This window comes from Teleopsis dalmanni, chromosome 2, assembly GCF_002237135.1.
Source record: "Teleopsis dalmanni isolate 2A chromosome 2, ASM223713v2, whole genome shotgun sequence".
Taxonomy (NCBI): Eukaryota; Metazoa; Arthropoda; class Insecta; order Diptera; family Diopsidae; genus Teleopsis; species Teleopsis dalmanni.
The window spans coordinates 174,311,830-174,325,264 of record NC_051847.1 but is presented as its reverse complement, the minus strand read 5'-3'; the positions used below and the strand labels follow the sequence as shown (position 1 = coordinate 174,325,264).

Sequence of the window (13,435 nt, the reverse complement as noted above, 5' to 3'; positions counted from 1 at the left end):
CTGTAGTGGTTTGACTTTTGACAAGACTGGAGACGTGCCAATGAAAGAAATTATTTTTCGAAGATCTATTATTTAGGTTTCCGCTATGCTTTTTAGCTAAAAGTAATTTGTTCCTTTGTTTCACAGCAGCTTCTGTTTATCTTCATCTTAACGAAAAGATAATGTCTTTAGAATAAAGTATCCACATATCTTTTACAATAGATTTTTTTTTCGCTATTACTCTAATATTCTAAGAATTAGATCAATTAAAAATATTATTTTTTATGTAAGTTTTTGTATGAATCAAAGAATCTAGTTTAGGAATATATATAAGCAATTATTAGTGTTTCTATTTTGCTTAAGATAGAAAACTGCAATTATTGCTTTTAAGATGTTTACAAGTATTTTGAAGATCCTATTTCCAAAACCTATGCCCCTTCCTGTTTAATAAAATTGTATATGTTTGCTTTATATTTATTTTTACATATAAAACATTAATCTACATCCTCTGGTGCATAATCAGATTATCAAATCCCCTGCACAGTTTTTGCAGCACCAGCATGCATCTCGTATTTCAGGGAATCCCTTAATGACTTAGTCCCTTAGTGTTTATGTTACTCAAATTAAGTGAAACATGTGTCGGCAATATTTTGTCGCACTTGTATTTTGGAATGGTTCAGTTCTCTTGTGCAGTTCAGCACAACACAGTCCAAAAAAGAGTGCCGCACTATGGTATGTTCATCACTCCCGTCTCGAACTCTGTATTTAATAGTTTAAATTATAAATATTTTTAGCGTTAATTACTGAGGCGGCTTGTTTTCCCTTAAAACTCACAGTTTTCATTAATGAAACATGGCACATGTGTGCGCACTCAAGACAACAGCGGCACGTAGTAACAGAACATGGGAACCACTCCAATCCGATCCTCGTTTAACGATCAGCCTGACTTTGATGTTTGACTTTTATTGCGTTACTTAAATTCTTTTGGTTTTATTCCTTTTAAAGGAATATAATGTCAATTACTTGAACGCAGAAATGAATTAGTTGGGGTGCCCTACACTTCATATAAAATTAATCGAAAACAGTCACAATGGGGATTTCAAAGAAAAATTTAATTGCATTTTTTGCATTAAGACACAAAGTAGCATCTCTAAGTAAGCACTTTATTTTAATTGTGGAAGAATTTTCCTTTGACAAAGTCAAAGAACTATTGCATATTCAATACCTCCTAAACTATAATTCTATAGAATAATATTTACCAATCTTTTCAACTAGAATCTACTTCAGAGAATATACATATTTTAGTATAAAGTTTTTCTCCTTTCTAAATAGTAAGAAATTTGATAAAATTAACTATTACGTGTTGGTCATTGGGAAAGCATTTTGGACTGCAGGAAACTTGTAGTTTTTGTGCTTACTGAAGTATTAACGAGGCTCTGTGCCATTGTGGTTAATCTTTAATGGTGGCGAATTCAAACAAGTAGATGATGCACTAGTTGCTACAATAAAGAGGAATTTGGCAATCGCTTTCTCTCTCCAACACTATAGACGAATAGACTTTAATATTTTAGAAATTGTTTCAGCATTGGTCTAACAGAGGTAACGAAGTCTTTGAAACATCAAAAATTGAACAATTTTAAGGAATTCAGAATAGGCAGTAGATGTCTAGGGTGAAAGTGTTAATAATTGTATCAACATCCATTTCCATTTCTGCATACATTTTATAAATGTGGCAGATATTGGCCTTCAGATGATGTGTTAACTTACAGTGTCCTACTAGAAACCCTGTAAAAATTTTCTATTCGGTCAAAACTCTATTTAAAAAGGCCTTGAATGAGTTGATGAATCTTATTCTGTTTTTATAGTTCAATGATTTTTTAGTTAGGAGTGCTTTCAAAATCATAGATTTTGCACAAAGTGTTCCTTGATGTGGCTAAAGAGTAGCTCAGGTAAAATTAATTGTAATTGTCTATCTATGTTTCTAGTTTTTATCAGTATTCATACATTTTTCATTAGCATTGTAAGAGAGATACAAGTATACAAAACGTGAATTTCAGATATCATCAAGTTTGTATGCTTTCCAGTTGCATGAGGTGTATTTTGTGATATATGAGTGATAAAATAGTACTCTGATTTTGTAAATAAAACACACAAATTTAAATTTTATTCCAAATTTATTTTATCTCCTTCAAAATATGCTCCTTCTGAAGCGATATACATATGCCAACGCTTAACCCAATCTTCCATACACTTTTCGTAGGCCCGTGAAGGTATGTCTTTTAGTTCCTTCAGCGAATTCTATTTTACAGATTCAATCGACTCAAAACGCTTACCACGAAGGGCCAATTTGAGTTTCGGGAACAGGTCAAAAAATCGCGTACAATAAGAATTTTCCATAGTAAAAATCGCTAAATGCACTTGACGTAGTCTCACATTAACAGCTGCTGTAAACAAACTAATTGACAGATGGCGCTCAAATTTGTACTATATGTTAAGAAAGGGTGTACCAACATAACTAAAAAATGTTGGTCTATTATTTAAGGAGTAGTAAGAAAACAAAAAAATCTGTATACTTTTTGAGCAGAAGATACAGATGTCCAGTGTTATTAAACTAGAACTGTCTTAGGTAACTTATAATCATTTTTAAATTGCGTGCACTAGTTTTAATACTTATTTTTAATACTTAAGAAGTAAATCTCAGTCACCAGTGGCTTAAGCAAAAAAAATAAACCTTAAAAAATTTTGGAAGGGTTCGAATAGAAATGAAAAAACAATAAAAATTTAGTTAAATTTATTGAAACTTGATTGACCATACAACGCCATTTCGAGTTGTATTTGTCAACATATAATAATATGATATGAGAATTATATAAATTAAACTAAATAATATATAAAGATTTTATTAGCTTGAATTGAAGCTCGATCTGTTGATTAGACATCTGATAATTAATACATCGAAATTGGAAATACCGAAATTTCTATAGCAATAAGATATAATATAAGGCTATATAAGTATATGCGCTATGAATATTTAAATTTAATATTAAGTTTAAAAAAAATTTAAGTAATGTAAATATTTTTCACACGCAGGTTGTGCATATTGCCATTGGGTTGACATTGTATCAATTTGGAATTAATTTGTCTCTTAGACTATCGAAATATGAGCTTCATGTAGAAAGTGTCATTTCCTATTAGTACGGGAACAAAATTTAATTGCACGATATGTCCAGACATATTTCCCATGAGCCAAAGACAAACTAATTAAACGTTAAACGTTAAACAATTAGCTTTATTCAGTTTGTATTATTTCTAGCAATACTTAATGCTATTATGCTTTTCATTTCATTAATATTTGGCCTTCCTGTAAACAAATTAATATTTTTAGTATAATTCGGATTAAAAAACTGCTATCATAACGCAGAAATTAAATCTAACAAAAACTCTGAATTAAAGAAAGAAACTATTATACTTCCGTTAAAACACAACAAAAAGAAAAAAAACGAAAACCATAAAAATCTGTACTTCTAGAAATGTTTGGGGAAACCTTATCGGACTTATAAAAATGAAACTATAAATATTTTAAAAAATATTTCATTAAGCGTTATAACACAAAACGCCCTTCAAACATGCAAAAAAGCCACCAAAAGAATTCACGAGTCGAAATATATTTGTGTGTAGCAACGGGTTTGTTGCGAATTCCACACTTGTCAGCGGTCCAAACACATCGAGCTGAACTACCACACAAGGGAGCTATAACTCAGAATTCTGTAACGGAAATTAGACCTTATCAGCGAGCTGAGAAAACAACAATTTCATTAGCAAAAAATATGTTTGTATGTATTGGAGAAGTTTCAGAATAATATGCAATGTTGACTAGAGTCTGCTTGGCTACTAGAAACTGTGGAGACCTAAGACGAGACGATATCGGAAAGTTGCATTGAAGTGCAGCAATAGTTCAGCAGCTTTACGTATAAAAACATGACCTAGTTGAGTAAATCGAAAGTTATTGGAAAAAGCGCGGTTTTGTTATTAAAGAAATTTGATTGCTTTCCTTGAACGGAAGTAAAACTGGAAGTGTTCTCACTAAATTTCATTACAAAAAAAATAATATACCCAAAAAAAATAGTTTCAAATACAAACTAGCACAGCACATTTCTTATTGGTGTCACATCAGCTTCAGACGTTATCAGCAGCAAGTTCCGCTCACAATGATCTCGTTTTCTCGGCTTAATTGTTGAGTTTTATCCTATGTGGTGTGTACAAATTATGCGATTAGAAAATGGTTATATGACGCAGCATTTCAACGTGCCAACAGCGACTGCCTATGTGTGAAGGGCGGCACTTACATCGACATTGTAGCCGATGATCAGCTTTGAGTGTTTAACAAGGAATTTGTGAATGAAACTGATACAAATGTGTTTACACATATAAACACAACAGGAAATAGTGTTTTTCTATGCCACAATGTGGCTGATAGCAAAAATGTATCTCAAATTGATGTGAATAATATATTTACAATAAAATTATAATTTGAAATTTACTTTTTCATAATTAACGAAACAAAAAAAAACTATTTTTAATTAACATTTTAATGGTAAATAAAAGGCGATTTAAAATCCTGGATCCCAATCTGTTAGTTGTGGTTCTGCGTTTGTCGCATAACAAATTATTGTATCACCTGCTTGTGGTATTATGTTTATATCCTTGAAACGCAAACCACATTCAACATCCTTCTTTATGGAATCAACTTCATTTTTCAAATGGCGCATAGATTCTAAAGTACCTAAAACAAAAAAATATATTTAAATATTTAAAAGTAAATTAGTGAAAAGGAAAATAAAAAATACCTTCATAAATAACGTCTCCGTCACGTACTAAGCGAAATTTCTGTGCTTTCTTCAAAATGCCTTTAACACAACGACAACCCGCCACAGGCACTTCCTTGCGTCCCTCATTGATGAAGAATTGTTGCAAAACGGACGCTTCACCAAGTTTTTCCTCTACATCTTTAGTTGGCAACTTACTACTTATCTCCTTTTTCAAGTCATCTATAAGTCTATATATTATATTGCAAGGCCTTATGGAAACACTTTTTGTAGCTTTCACTGGTACATCAACGGAAAAAGCGTAGATTATGGCATTGAATGTTTTTGCCAATTCAATATCTCCTTCAGTTATATTACCCACACCATAATGTACCAAATCTAAACGGCATTGTTCATTGCTGTTGTATGTTTCGAGTACATCCAGTATAGCTTCTACTGAACCATGTACGTCGCCTTTCACAATAACACTTACACGTGGTGTTTTATCCTCTTCGGCATATTCTTTAGAACGTGGTCCAAATCTATAACGGAAACGCCCTGCTAACCGGCGTGTTTCACGCTCTGCACGATATTTAGCTAAATGCTCTTCCTCTTTCTTACGTATATCTTCAAGCGTATTTTCAGTTTTATCTTTCTGTGCTTCGTGTTCTCGCCATTTTAATACCATGTTTGCTTTTTTCTATTAAAATTTATCTTAAATTTAGTTTTACTCCTTCATTTAAAAAAAAATTTTTAATTACTTCAGTTTCTACTTCTAGTATTAGTTCGCCGGCAAATGGTAGTTCTCGCCAACCCAATATTTCAACTGGTGTACCTGGTGGTGCTTCTGACATTGGTTGTCCATTATGATCGAATAAGCCACGTACTTTAGCGTGTGCCAATCCACTTACTAGTATAGAACCTTTACGTAAAATTCCTCGAGTCACAATAGCAGTGGAAAGTTTTCTACAAAGAACATAATTATCATTATTATGTGCACTATTGTCATTAATTAATGTCAATATATTATTAACCGTAGTGTAAACTAAAACTAATTTATTTAAAATCAATAAGTATTTTTAATGTAAAAATTTCACAACTCTTAAACCCGATATCTCGAGAAGCTAGCTGTGTCACAACATAACGAAGGGCAAAGAGTTCCTCAAAATAGCTGTGCCGTGCCATAAAAATTTTAGAAGATTTATTTTTGTCTAGGGAATCTGTAGAACAGGTTTGAAAGGTTTAAAAGCATTAATGAATGACAAGAGGAATACTTGGGTTAGACATTGAGATATGTGCAAAATTTAAGAGAATTTGGCAGGAATAAGGAGAAAGTTAACGATATAAATGGATAATATTTAAAAGTAGGATTCATTCAGATATAAGAAAGTATATATCTTAATGAAACACAATTAAATAAAGCTAAAAATAACGTATAATAATAAGAGCTAAACTTGAAACATACACTAGGGTACGATCTGGATTTCTTGGCCAGTCTCTTTTCAATACAGATGACAGTGAAGTAAGCTATTTTGAGCAATTTTTTCGGTTAAATTATATGGTAATATATTGATATATTGGATCGTTCAGTAGTTTCAGTTATAGACTTCTAACTTCAAACTATGCTAATTAAAAACTAAGATATATTAACATATAACGTAGTAGTACAAATTGAGCAAAATTGCTGAATTTACTAATATCCATTTTTTTAATGGATATAGCCCGTAAATCAATATCATATTACATTGAAGTATATATATGTGACAAGTAACTGTTTAGCACACTGCTATATTCTATAATTGTCCGAGGAGAATTTTGGTATTATTGGTGGGAAAAGGTGTTCTTGTTACAGTACATCCTTCCGAGTGCTTAGTGTTCTTGAGAAAATCACTGTTTCATACATAGGTTTCCAAGTTTATTAAACACAACTCAATTGTACTGTAAAACATGAGAGAAATGCAATATTAGAGACAATTTAAGATCAAATTCTGTTGAGCTAGTATATAAGAACTACAATATATCTCAGGGACATCGAAATTGATCCCATCAAAAAATACATACAGGACAAAGCCCTGAAATTATTTACGAAAACTGACAGACTTACCAACAACGCGTTATCAAATCTCAAAAAGGTTACAGGCTCCTCGGGGAGGTAGGCAGATCTGAGGTCAATTATTGCTTAGTCTGATGAAGTGATAAACAATAATCTAGTCAAGGCGTAAAGAGGGGGTTTAAAAATACCTCGAGTTAAGAAAGAGTGAAAGAGCTTAAGTGAACTGGCTCAAATAGCTTCAACATAATAATAATATCTTTACTATATATACTAACGTCTTATGTATTGATTTTTGTAAGTTCCTTTTAGACAAAATAAGTTAGTAGGAAACAATGGAATTATGAAACGATTCCTATATCGCAAGTACAAATCGAAACTAGTCTGGGCTAATATGAGTTTCGGTTCTAGGAACAGGTAGCTCTACAATCCGGATATGGGAGGAATAATGTTTTGGGTGAGTGTTAATAGAAATTTGCCGCAGTCGACATGTGTTGCGATTTTAAGAGCGGAAAGATTTACGTCCTGAAGCCAGTGGTGTCACTTTGCAATTTAAATGTAGAAGTATTCAACTTTTACTAATACTTTTTGCTTTTCGTTTGTAAGCAGAATAAATTTTATTTACTAATGAGGTTTGGAGCGATAAGTCTACGTACTGTAGCTGTAAGGTTCAAGCGATAAAACGTAGCCAAATACAATGGTTATACCAACAGCAATCAGAACAACAAGATTGATTTATAGAAATGTGTATGCTATTAAGCTATTTTCTAAAACTATTATCAACTGAAGGTTTAAAACCTAGAACTTTTGCCTATTATTAGATTTTTTTTCAACTTATTACCTAATTACTCCTAAAATAAAAATTTAATTATAACCATACAATACAAATACAATACAATACAATTACCCTCTTCTAGCATCTGTTTTCGACTCAACAACAACACCTTCCACTAATCCTGTGTAATCTGCCTTCAAGCCCATGAGAGTGGCTTGCGTGCTAACTGCCTCGGCTAATAATTCTAAATTTGTACCTTTTAAAGCTGATATTGGAATGACTTGTACATCGCCGCCTTTGTCTTCAGGCACCAAGCCCATCATCATTAAATCTCTTTTTGTTTTCTCCTGTAAGATATTTTGCTTTCAACAAATTCCAATTTATACTATACTTTCATAATTACAATATTTGCTTCGGGCTTATCAATTTTATTGATAGCAACAATAATGGGAACTAGAAAAAAATAAAACATAAAAAATAAATGCTAATAAACAATTTGTATAAAATAATTAATATTCACCTTTTGCATCTTGTGCAAGCTTAATAACCTCTTTCGTTTGTGCCATAACACCATCCTCGGCTGCAACAACCAAAACGATGATATCCGTCACATTAGCGCCACGTGCACGCATTGCACTAAAAGCCGCATGACCAGGTGTATCCAAAAACGTCACCTTTTCTCCATTTTCAAGCGTCACCGTAAATGCACCAATATGTTGTGTTATGCCACCAGCTTCACCGGCTGCCACAGCAGAACCTCGCAAAGTATCCAAGAGTGTGGTTTTGCCATGATCGACATGTCCCATAACCGTTACCACAGGTGATCTTATTTGCATCGCTTCGGGTGGTGCAGGTGGTCTTGGCGTTATGTCACGTATTTTCTCAGTTTCTATTTTGTTATCTGGCGCAGGCACGATACGTGTTTTGTTACCGCATTTACTAACAATTTCTTGTATAATTTTGAGATCTTCCAATGTGGCTTCAGGTTCAATATTTTTAGCATTTTTTACAAACAACATAGCTTCCTGTATATCCTCTGGGAAATGTAAATTAAAAATTTTAATATGTTAAAAATATTAAAGACAGAATTAATACAATTTACCTAGCGGTCGGCTCATCGTTTGCGCTAATTCCTCAACCGTCATGTAACGCCATATATCCACCACATTTTTTTTCTTCGGAGAATATTCAATTATTCTATCTGATTTCTGCAATTGTTTACGATTTCTTTTAATTAATCATTTCAATAGTATTTATTTTTAAATGAAAACCTTTTCTTCACCAACTTTCCGGCGTTTTAACCTTGTTTGGGTTGTAAACAAACAGCGCACAGCTGACACAGACTGAACATTGTAAACAGCTGATCGCTGTCTCGCACACGTCCTGCAATGTACATTCAAAATAAATTGCAAATTATAAATTCAGTTAATTTATAGTAAATATTTTTCAAATCAATCGTTTTAAAAATTACTTTTATAGATCGACTCACTTATTTTAAAGTTTTGTTTGCTAAAATTTATTGCTTAATTTCTTACCGCAAAACTGCCACCAACATTTTTACATAAACGTGAACTGCTGCACTAACTGCAGTAAAAAATGTAGAGTTGCCAACAACGCAAAATTCTCTGATTGGAGTTACAAAATTATATTTATAACTGTTCAGTATTATATTAAATTAATAATTATATATATATACAAAATAGTACAATTATGTTTATTTAAATTTATATTTAAATGTTAATTTATTTAATGAGTATTTTGGTTATTTAAACTTTCTTTTTTTCATGACATCCGCACAAATAAATAAATAACATAAAAAAGTTATATGTTAATATTTTGTTTTTTTGTATTTTATACTTTGTATTTTAATTTTTCATACATTAGTTCACTGAAGCCTATTTCAAATTTATAATTTATAACTAAGACCAAATATATATATATACACTTATCACCTATTAAACGCAAGAGTTTGTAGAAAATTACAGTTTCCTGAATTTTTTGCTGTATTACATACCGATATAATTTGATTTCTAAAATATTTATAAAATAATAAAATTTTATATTAATCACACAAACAAAATATAACCATCTAACGGAAACTAGCATAAAAGAACTACAGTCAAACTTCCATAACTCGAAGTTCATTTTTGCAAAGAAAAGGCTCGACTTATGGCGACTTCGAGTTAGAGAATTTTTTAATTTTTTTTTATTTATAGCACAGAAGTTATAGTCAAGTAAAATATTCAGTAATTACGGTGTGGGACTTTAATTTTTTTCTTATTTTCAGATTCTTTCAGATTTCAGATTCCACTTTATTTCAAGCCTTATAGTGATCATCAGTTGTAATATCATTCAACTGATGAAGCAAATATATAGTCCGAATTTTGAATAAGTCTACTACTTCGTAAAACATTAGGTTTCGAAAAAGGGACTTCCCCTAACAGTAAAATACATTAATACTTAAAATAAAAATTCAACTTATAGAATTCACTTTCCTATATTCCTATCGGCACGGAACAAAAATTTTGTTCGAGATATAGAGAAATTCGAGTTATAGAAGTTCGAGTTATGGAAGCAGAAGTGTGTATAATTTGCTCTTTAAAACCTTGGTGCACTATTTTTGGTTCAAGTTATAGAAAATTCGAGTTTGACTATATTGCATTAATTACCAAACAATGGTGGTCTAATTATTGTTAATCGGTTTCTGGAAAAATTCTCTAACTTTTCAGGAAGGTATCATAAAAATCAACCTATAGCAATATATAGGTCGTGTGCGAGTTAGAATAAGTTGATGCTAAACCAAATGGGAGATTTTTTGGGATTTTTTGCACTGCACACATTTTGCCATTTATCAACACGCATCGATACGTCAATACATTATCGACACAACTTAGAATTTCCATCATTTAGAATGCAACTTAGCCTAACTCACACACGACCATAGTTCAAGGAAAAAAGTACTCAGAATATCTCATTTTCCTAAAATCCCTTATGAAATGTAGTACCAATGATATCGTGATTTTATTCAAACTTGCATTAGCTCTTATAATAATAAATCAATTTATTCAAATTTTAAACCTAAATGTTTAAATTAGTTAGTTTTTTATTTAGTTTAGTTTAAATAATTTTATTTAATAGTTTTCAATAAATATATTGATAATTTCATTGATAAGCTTAAATAATTTTATTTAGTATTTTATAATCATTTTATATGATTAAAAGTGAACAAAACCAATAGTTTTTTCTTCATATTAATTTTTTTCTTTACTTAAATAAATTTATACATAGGCCATGTGCATGTTCGAGTAAATTGAGGTGAAGAAAATTAAAATTTCATAGGGATTTTTTGCACTGCACCTATGTAAATATTTATTTATTTATTGCATTTATTAATTATTTTTGGTTAAAAGTTTTCAAATTTTTTTATTAAACATCTTATAAAATAAACACCCAATTTATCTGATTTTTATCTAATTTATTCTACTTGAAATTCTGGTAAATACCAACATTTGCTGCCATACTGACATGATTTACTATTTCCCTTAATTTACGATCAACTTACTCAAACTCGCGGACGGATTTAATAAAGATTGAAGTATTATAATTAATAAATGTCTAATTCTATTTATAATCTGTGTTGTTATTAATGATCTTATGACCGTATATGGTCACAAGCGGCATTCGCGTCGAAGACCGTAATATTTCAAAGACGGATTCATTGTTAAGATCGTAGAACTACAGTCTTTGCTCGTTGTGGGATGTGTAAACAGTTATGTTTATTGTTGCTAAAATATTATAAAATTTTTAAAATATTATAATATCGATCACTTGTTGTATAATTTTTTATTATTTAATAAGTCTAATATAATATTTCTTCATGTTTGCTTATATTTGCTTACATTAAGTAATGTACGTACATTTCACTGCACACTTTCATGACAATTTTGTTTACATTAGTGTAATATATAATATTGAGTTCAACATGAATTTGCTAAGGCATTGACATGTTAATCCCTTAGCAAGGAATCTCGCACTACTATCCATTACTTCTCGCCTAAAAAGAGTTGACGGTTCAGCCATTAATTAATATTCAATAGCTTAAAGTAAAAACCACACCTCATGTTGATTTTGATATTCCGTGTGATTCTGCATGTTGCCCTCTGCACTTGAATAGCAGGGAAAATTTTAATTAGTAAAGACAAGAACCGTTCTTCTGAAATGCATGTACAAAGACCGTAACACTATGCAAATACGTTCTCTCAATGCATATTTTTCGAATAATTTCAATGATAGTTGTTGTATAGGCTAAATTAATTAATACTCCCATCTATGCACAAATAGTAAATTTATATATTCTAATATTTGATTTATTCATTTTACGGTTTTTAATATTAGGCTTAGGTCGGTAATTTAAGATATAAAATTTAAAAATATTTTTCTTTAATAAAAAATCACACTTATAAATTTGTGTTAAAAATTTAAATATATTTTAATTTTTATAAAAATTATTTTTTATTACAGATATCTTCAGTGTACATAATAAATAAAACAAAAAATTGTTCTTTTATTAACTTTAAAAAATTTTTTAATTTACTTTTTTATTGAAATATTTCTATTCAGTTTTTATAATTAGTGAATAAAATGTACAAATTGATTTTGAAACGATTTTGGGCTACTCAATAATTAAATTCAATTTAATGCCCTTAATACAATAAATATATATTATAAATATAATTAAACAAAATAAAATAAAGGGAACCTGAATATAAAAAAGAAAGGCACGATGTTCAAAATGCCGTGGCAAAAATATAATTAATATAAAATGGAATAATTAATAACGAAAATTTTAAGAATTAAATATGAAAATTATATATATGCAGAAGAATATCAATTAATTTAGATTCTGTTAAATTTTTTTTGTTATATTATATTAGGAATTATATTATTTTATATTATATTATAATTTATATTATATTATAAATTAATCAACGTTTGTTGTTAAATCTTTTTTTTTTATTTATATGTAAATCCACATATCTTATTTATGGCAAAACGCAAATTGATTGACAATTATAAATTTTAACAGATGTAAGAAAAATATATGTAGAAAATAACATCCATACATTTGATGCTTAGATTTTTTTGTTTTTATTATTGCAATTATATTAACTTACTTAAAAATATGGAATTTACACACAAAAATTCACAATCAACATTTTGCCATTAAAATTTTATTTAAAAACGAAAATATAATTTTTCATATATTATATATAGTTAGAAGCAAATTCACTGAGAATTATAAATTTTTATAATCACACATGTAGAATATCTCTAAAAAAAAAATGATAACAAATTTGATACTTAGATTTAAATCCGTCTATTTAGCTCTTTTACAATAGTTGCATTTGCTAATAAGAAATCAAGTAAAAAGGAAGCTTAAAAAAATTCATACTTAAGATTTTGTATTAAACTTATATTCGATCACATATACGAGAGTAAAGACATCTTATTTATGATAAGAAGTAAACTGTTTGAGAATTATAAATATTTTTACGTATACATTTATTTGCATATGTGAAATATATTCATGCAGACTACTATATTGAAGATTATTGCAACATTTTATAACTTTAATAGCTTATTTAATCATATTTTGATTATGATTAGTAACAAAGCTGTTTTATGTATGATCAAAAAATAATAAAATAGATTGCAATAAAAAAATTAAAATAGAATTTAATTAAAATAACATTAAATAAAAGCAAAAGAATGAGAAGATATAAAAATACGCAAAAACATAAAATAATAGAAAAATATTTAATGAAG

The 13,435-nt window shown here is 29.7% G+C and overlaps 1 protein-coding gene across 1 annotated transcript; it reads right to left on the bottom strand.

The window, feature by feature from the left end:
- Positions 1-4,533: 4,533 nt before the first annotated feature.
- LOC119683388 (translation initiation factor IF-2, mitochondrial-like) lies at positions 4,534-9,181 on the bottom strand. The gene is made up of 9 exons (XM_038097051.1): positions 9,145-9,181; positions 8,881-8,992; positions 8,712-8,817; positions 8,130-8,645; positions 8,013-8,062; positions 7,742-7,956; positions 5,546-5,750; positions 4,827-5,484; positions 4,534-4,762 (listed from the first exon to the last, which is right to left on the bottom strand). Exons 1-9 carry the CDS (start codon positions 9,162-9,164, stop codon positions 4,590-4,592), a joined length of 2,055 nt encoding a protein of 684 aa, XP_037952979.1. The 5' UTR covers positions 9,165-9,181; the 3' UTR covers positions 4,534-4,589.
- Between the last annotated feature and the right edge of the window lie 4,254 nt (positions 9,182-13,435).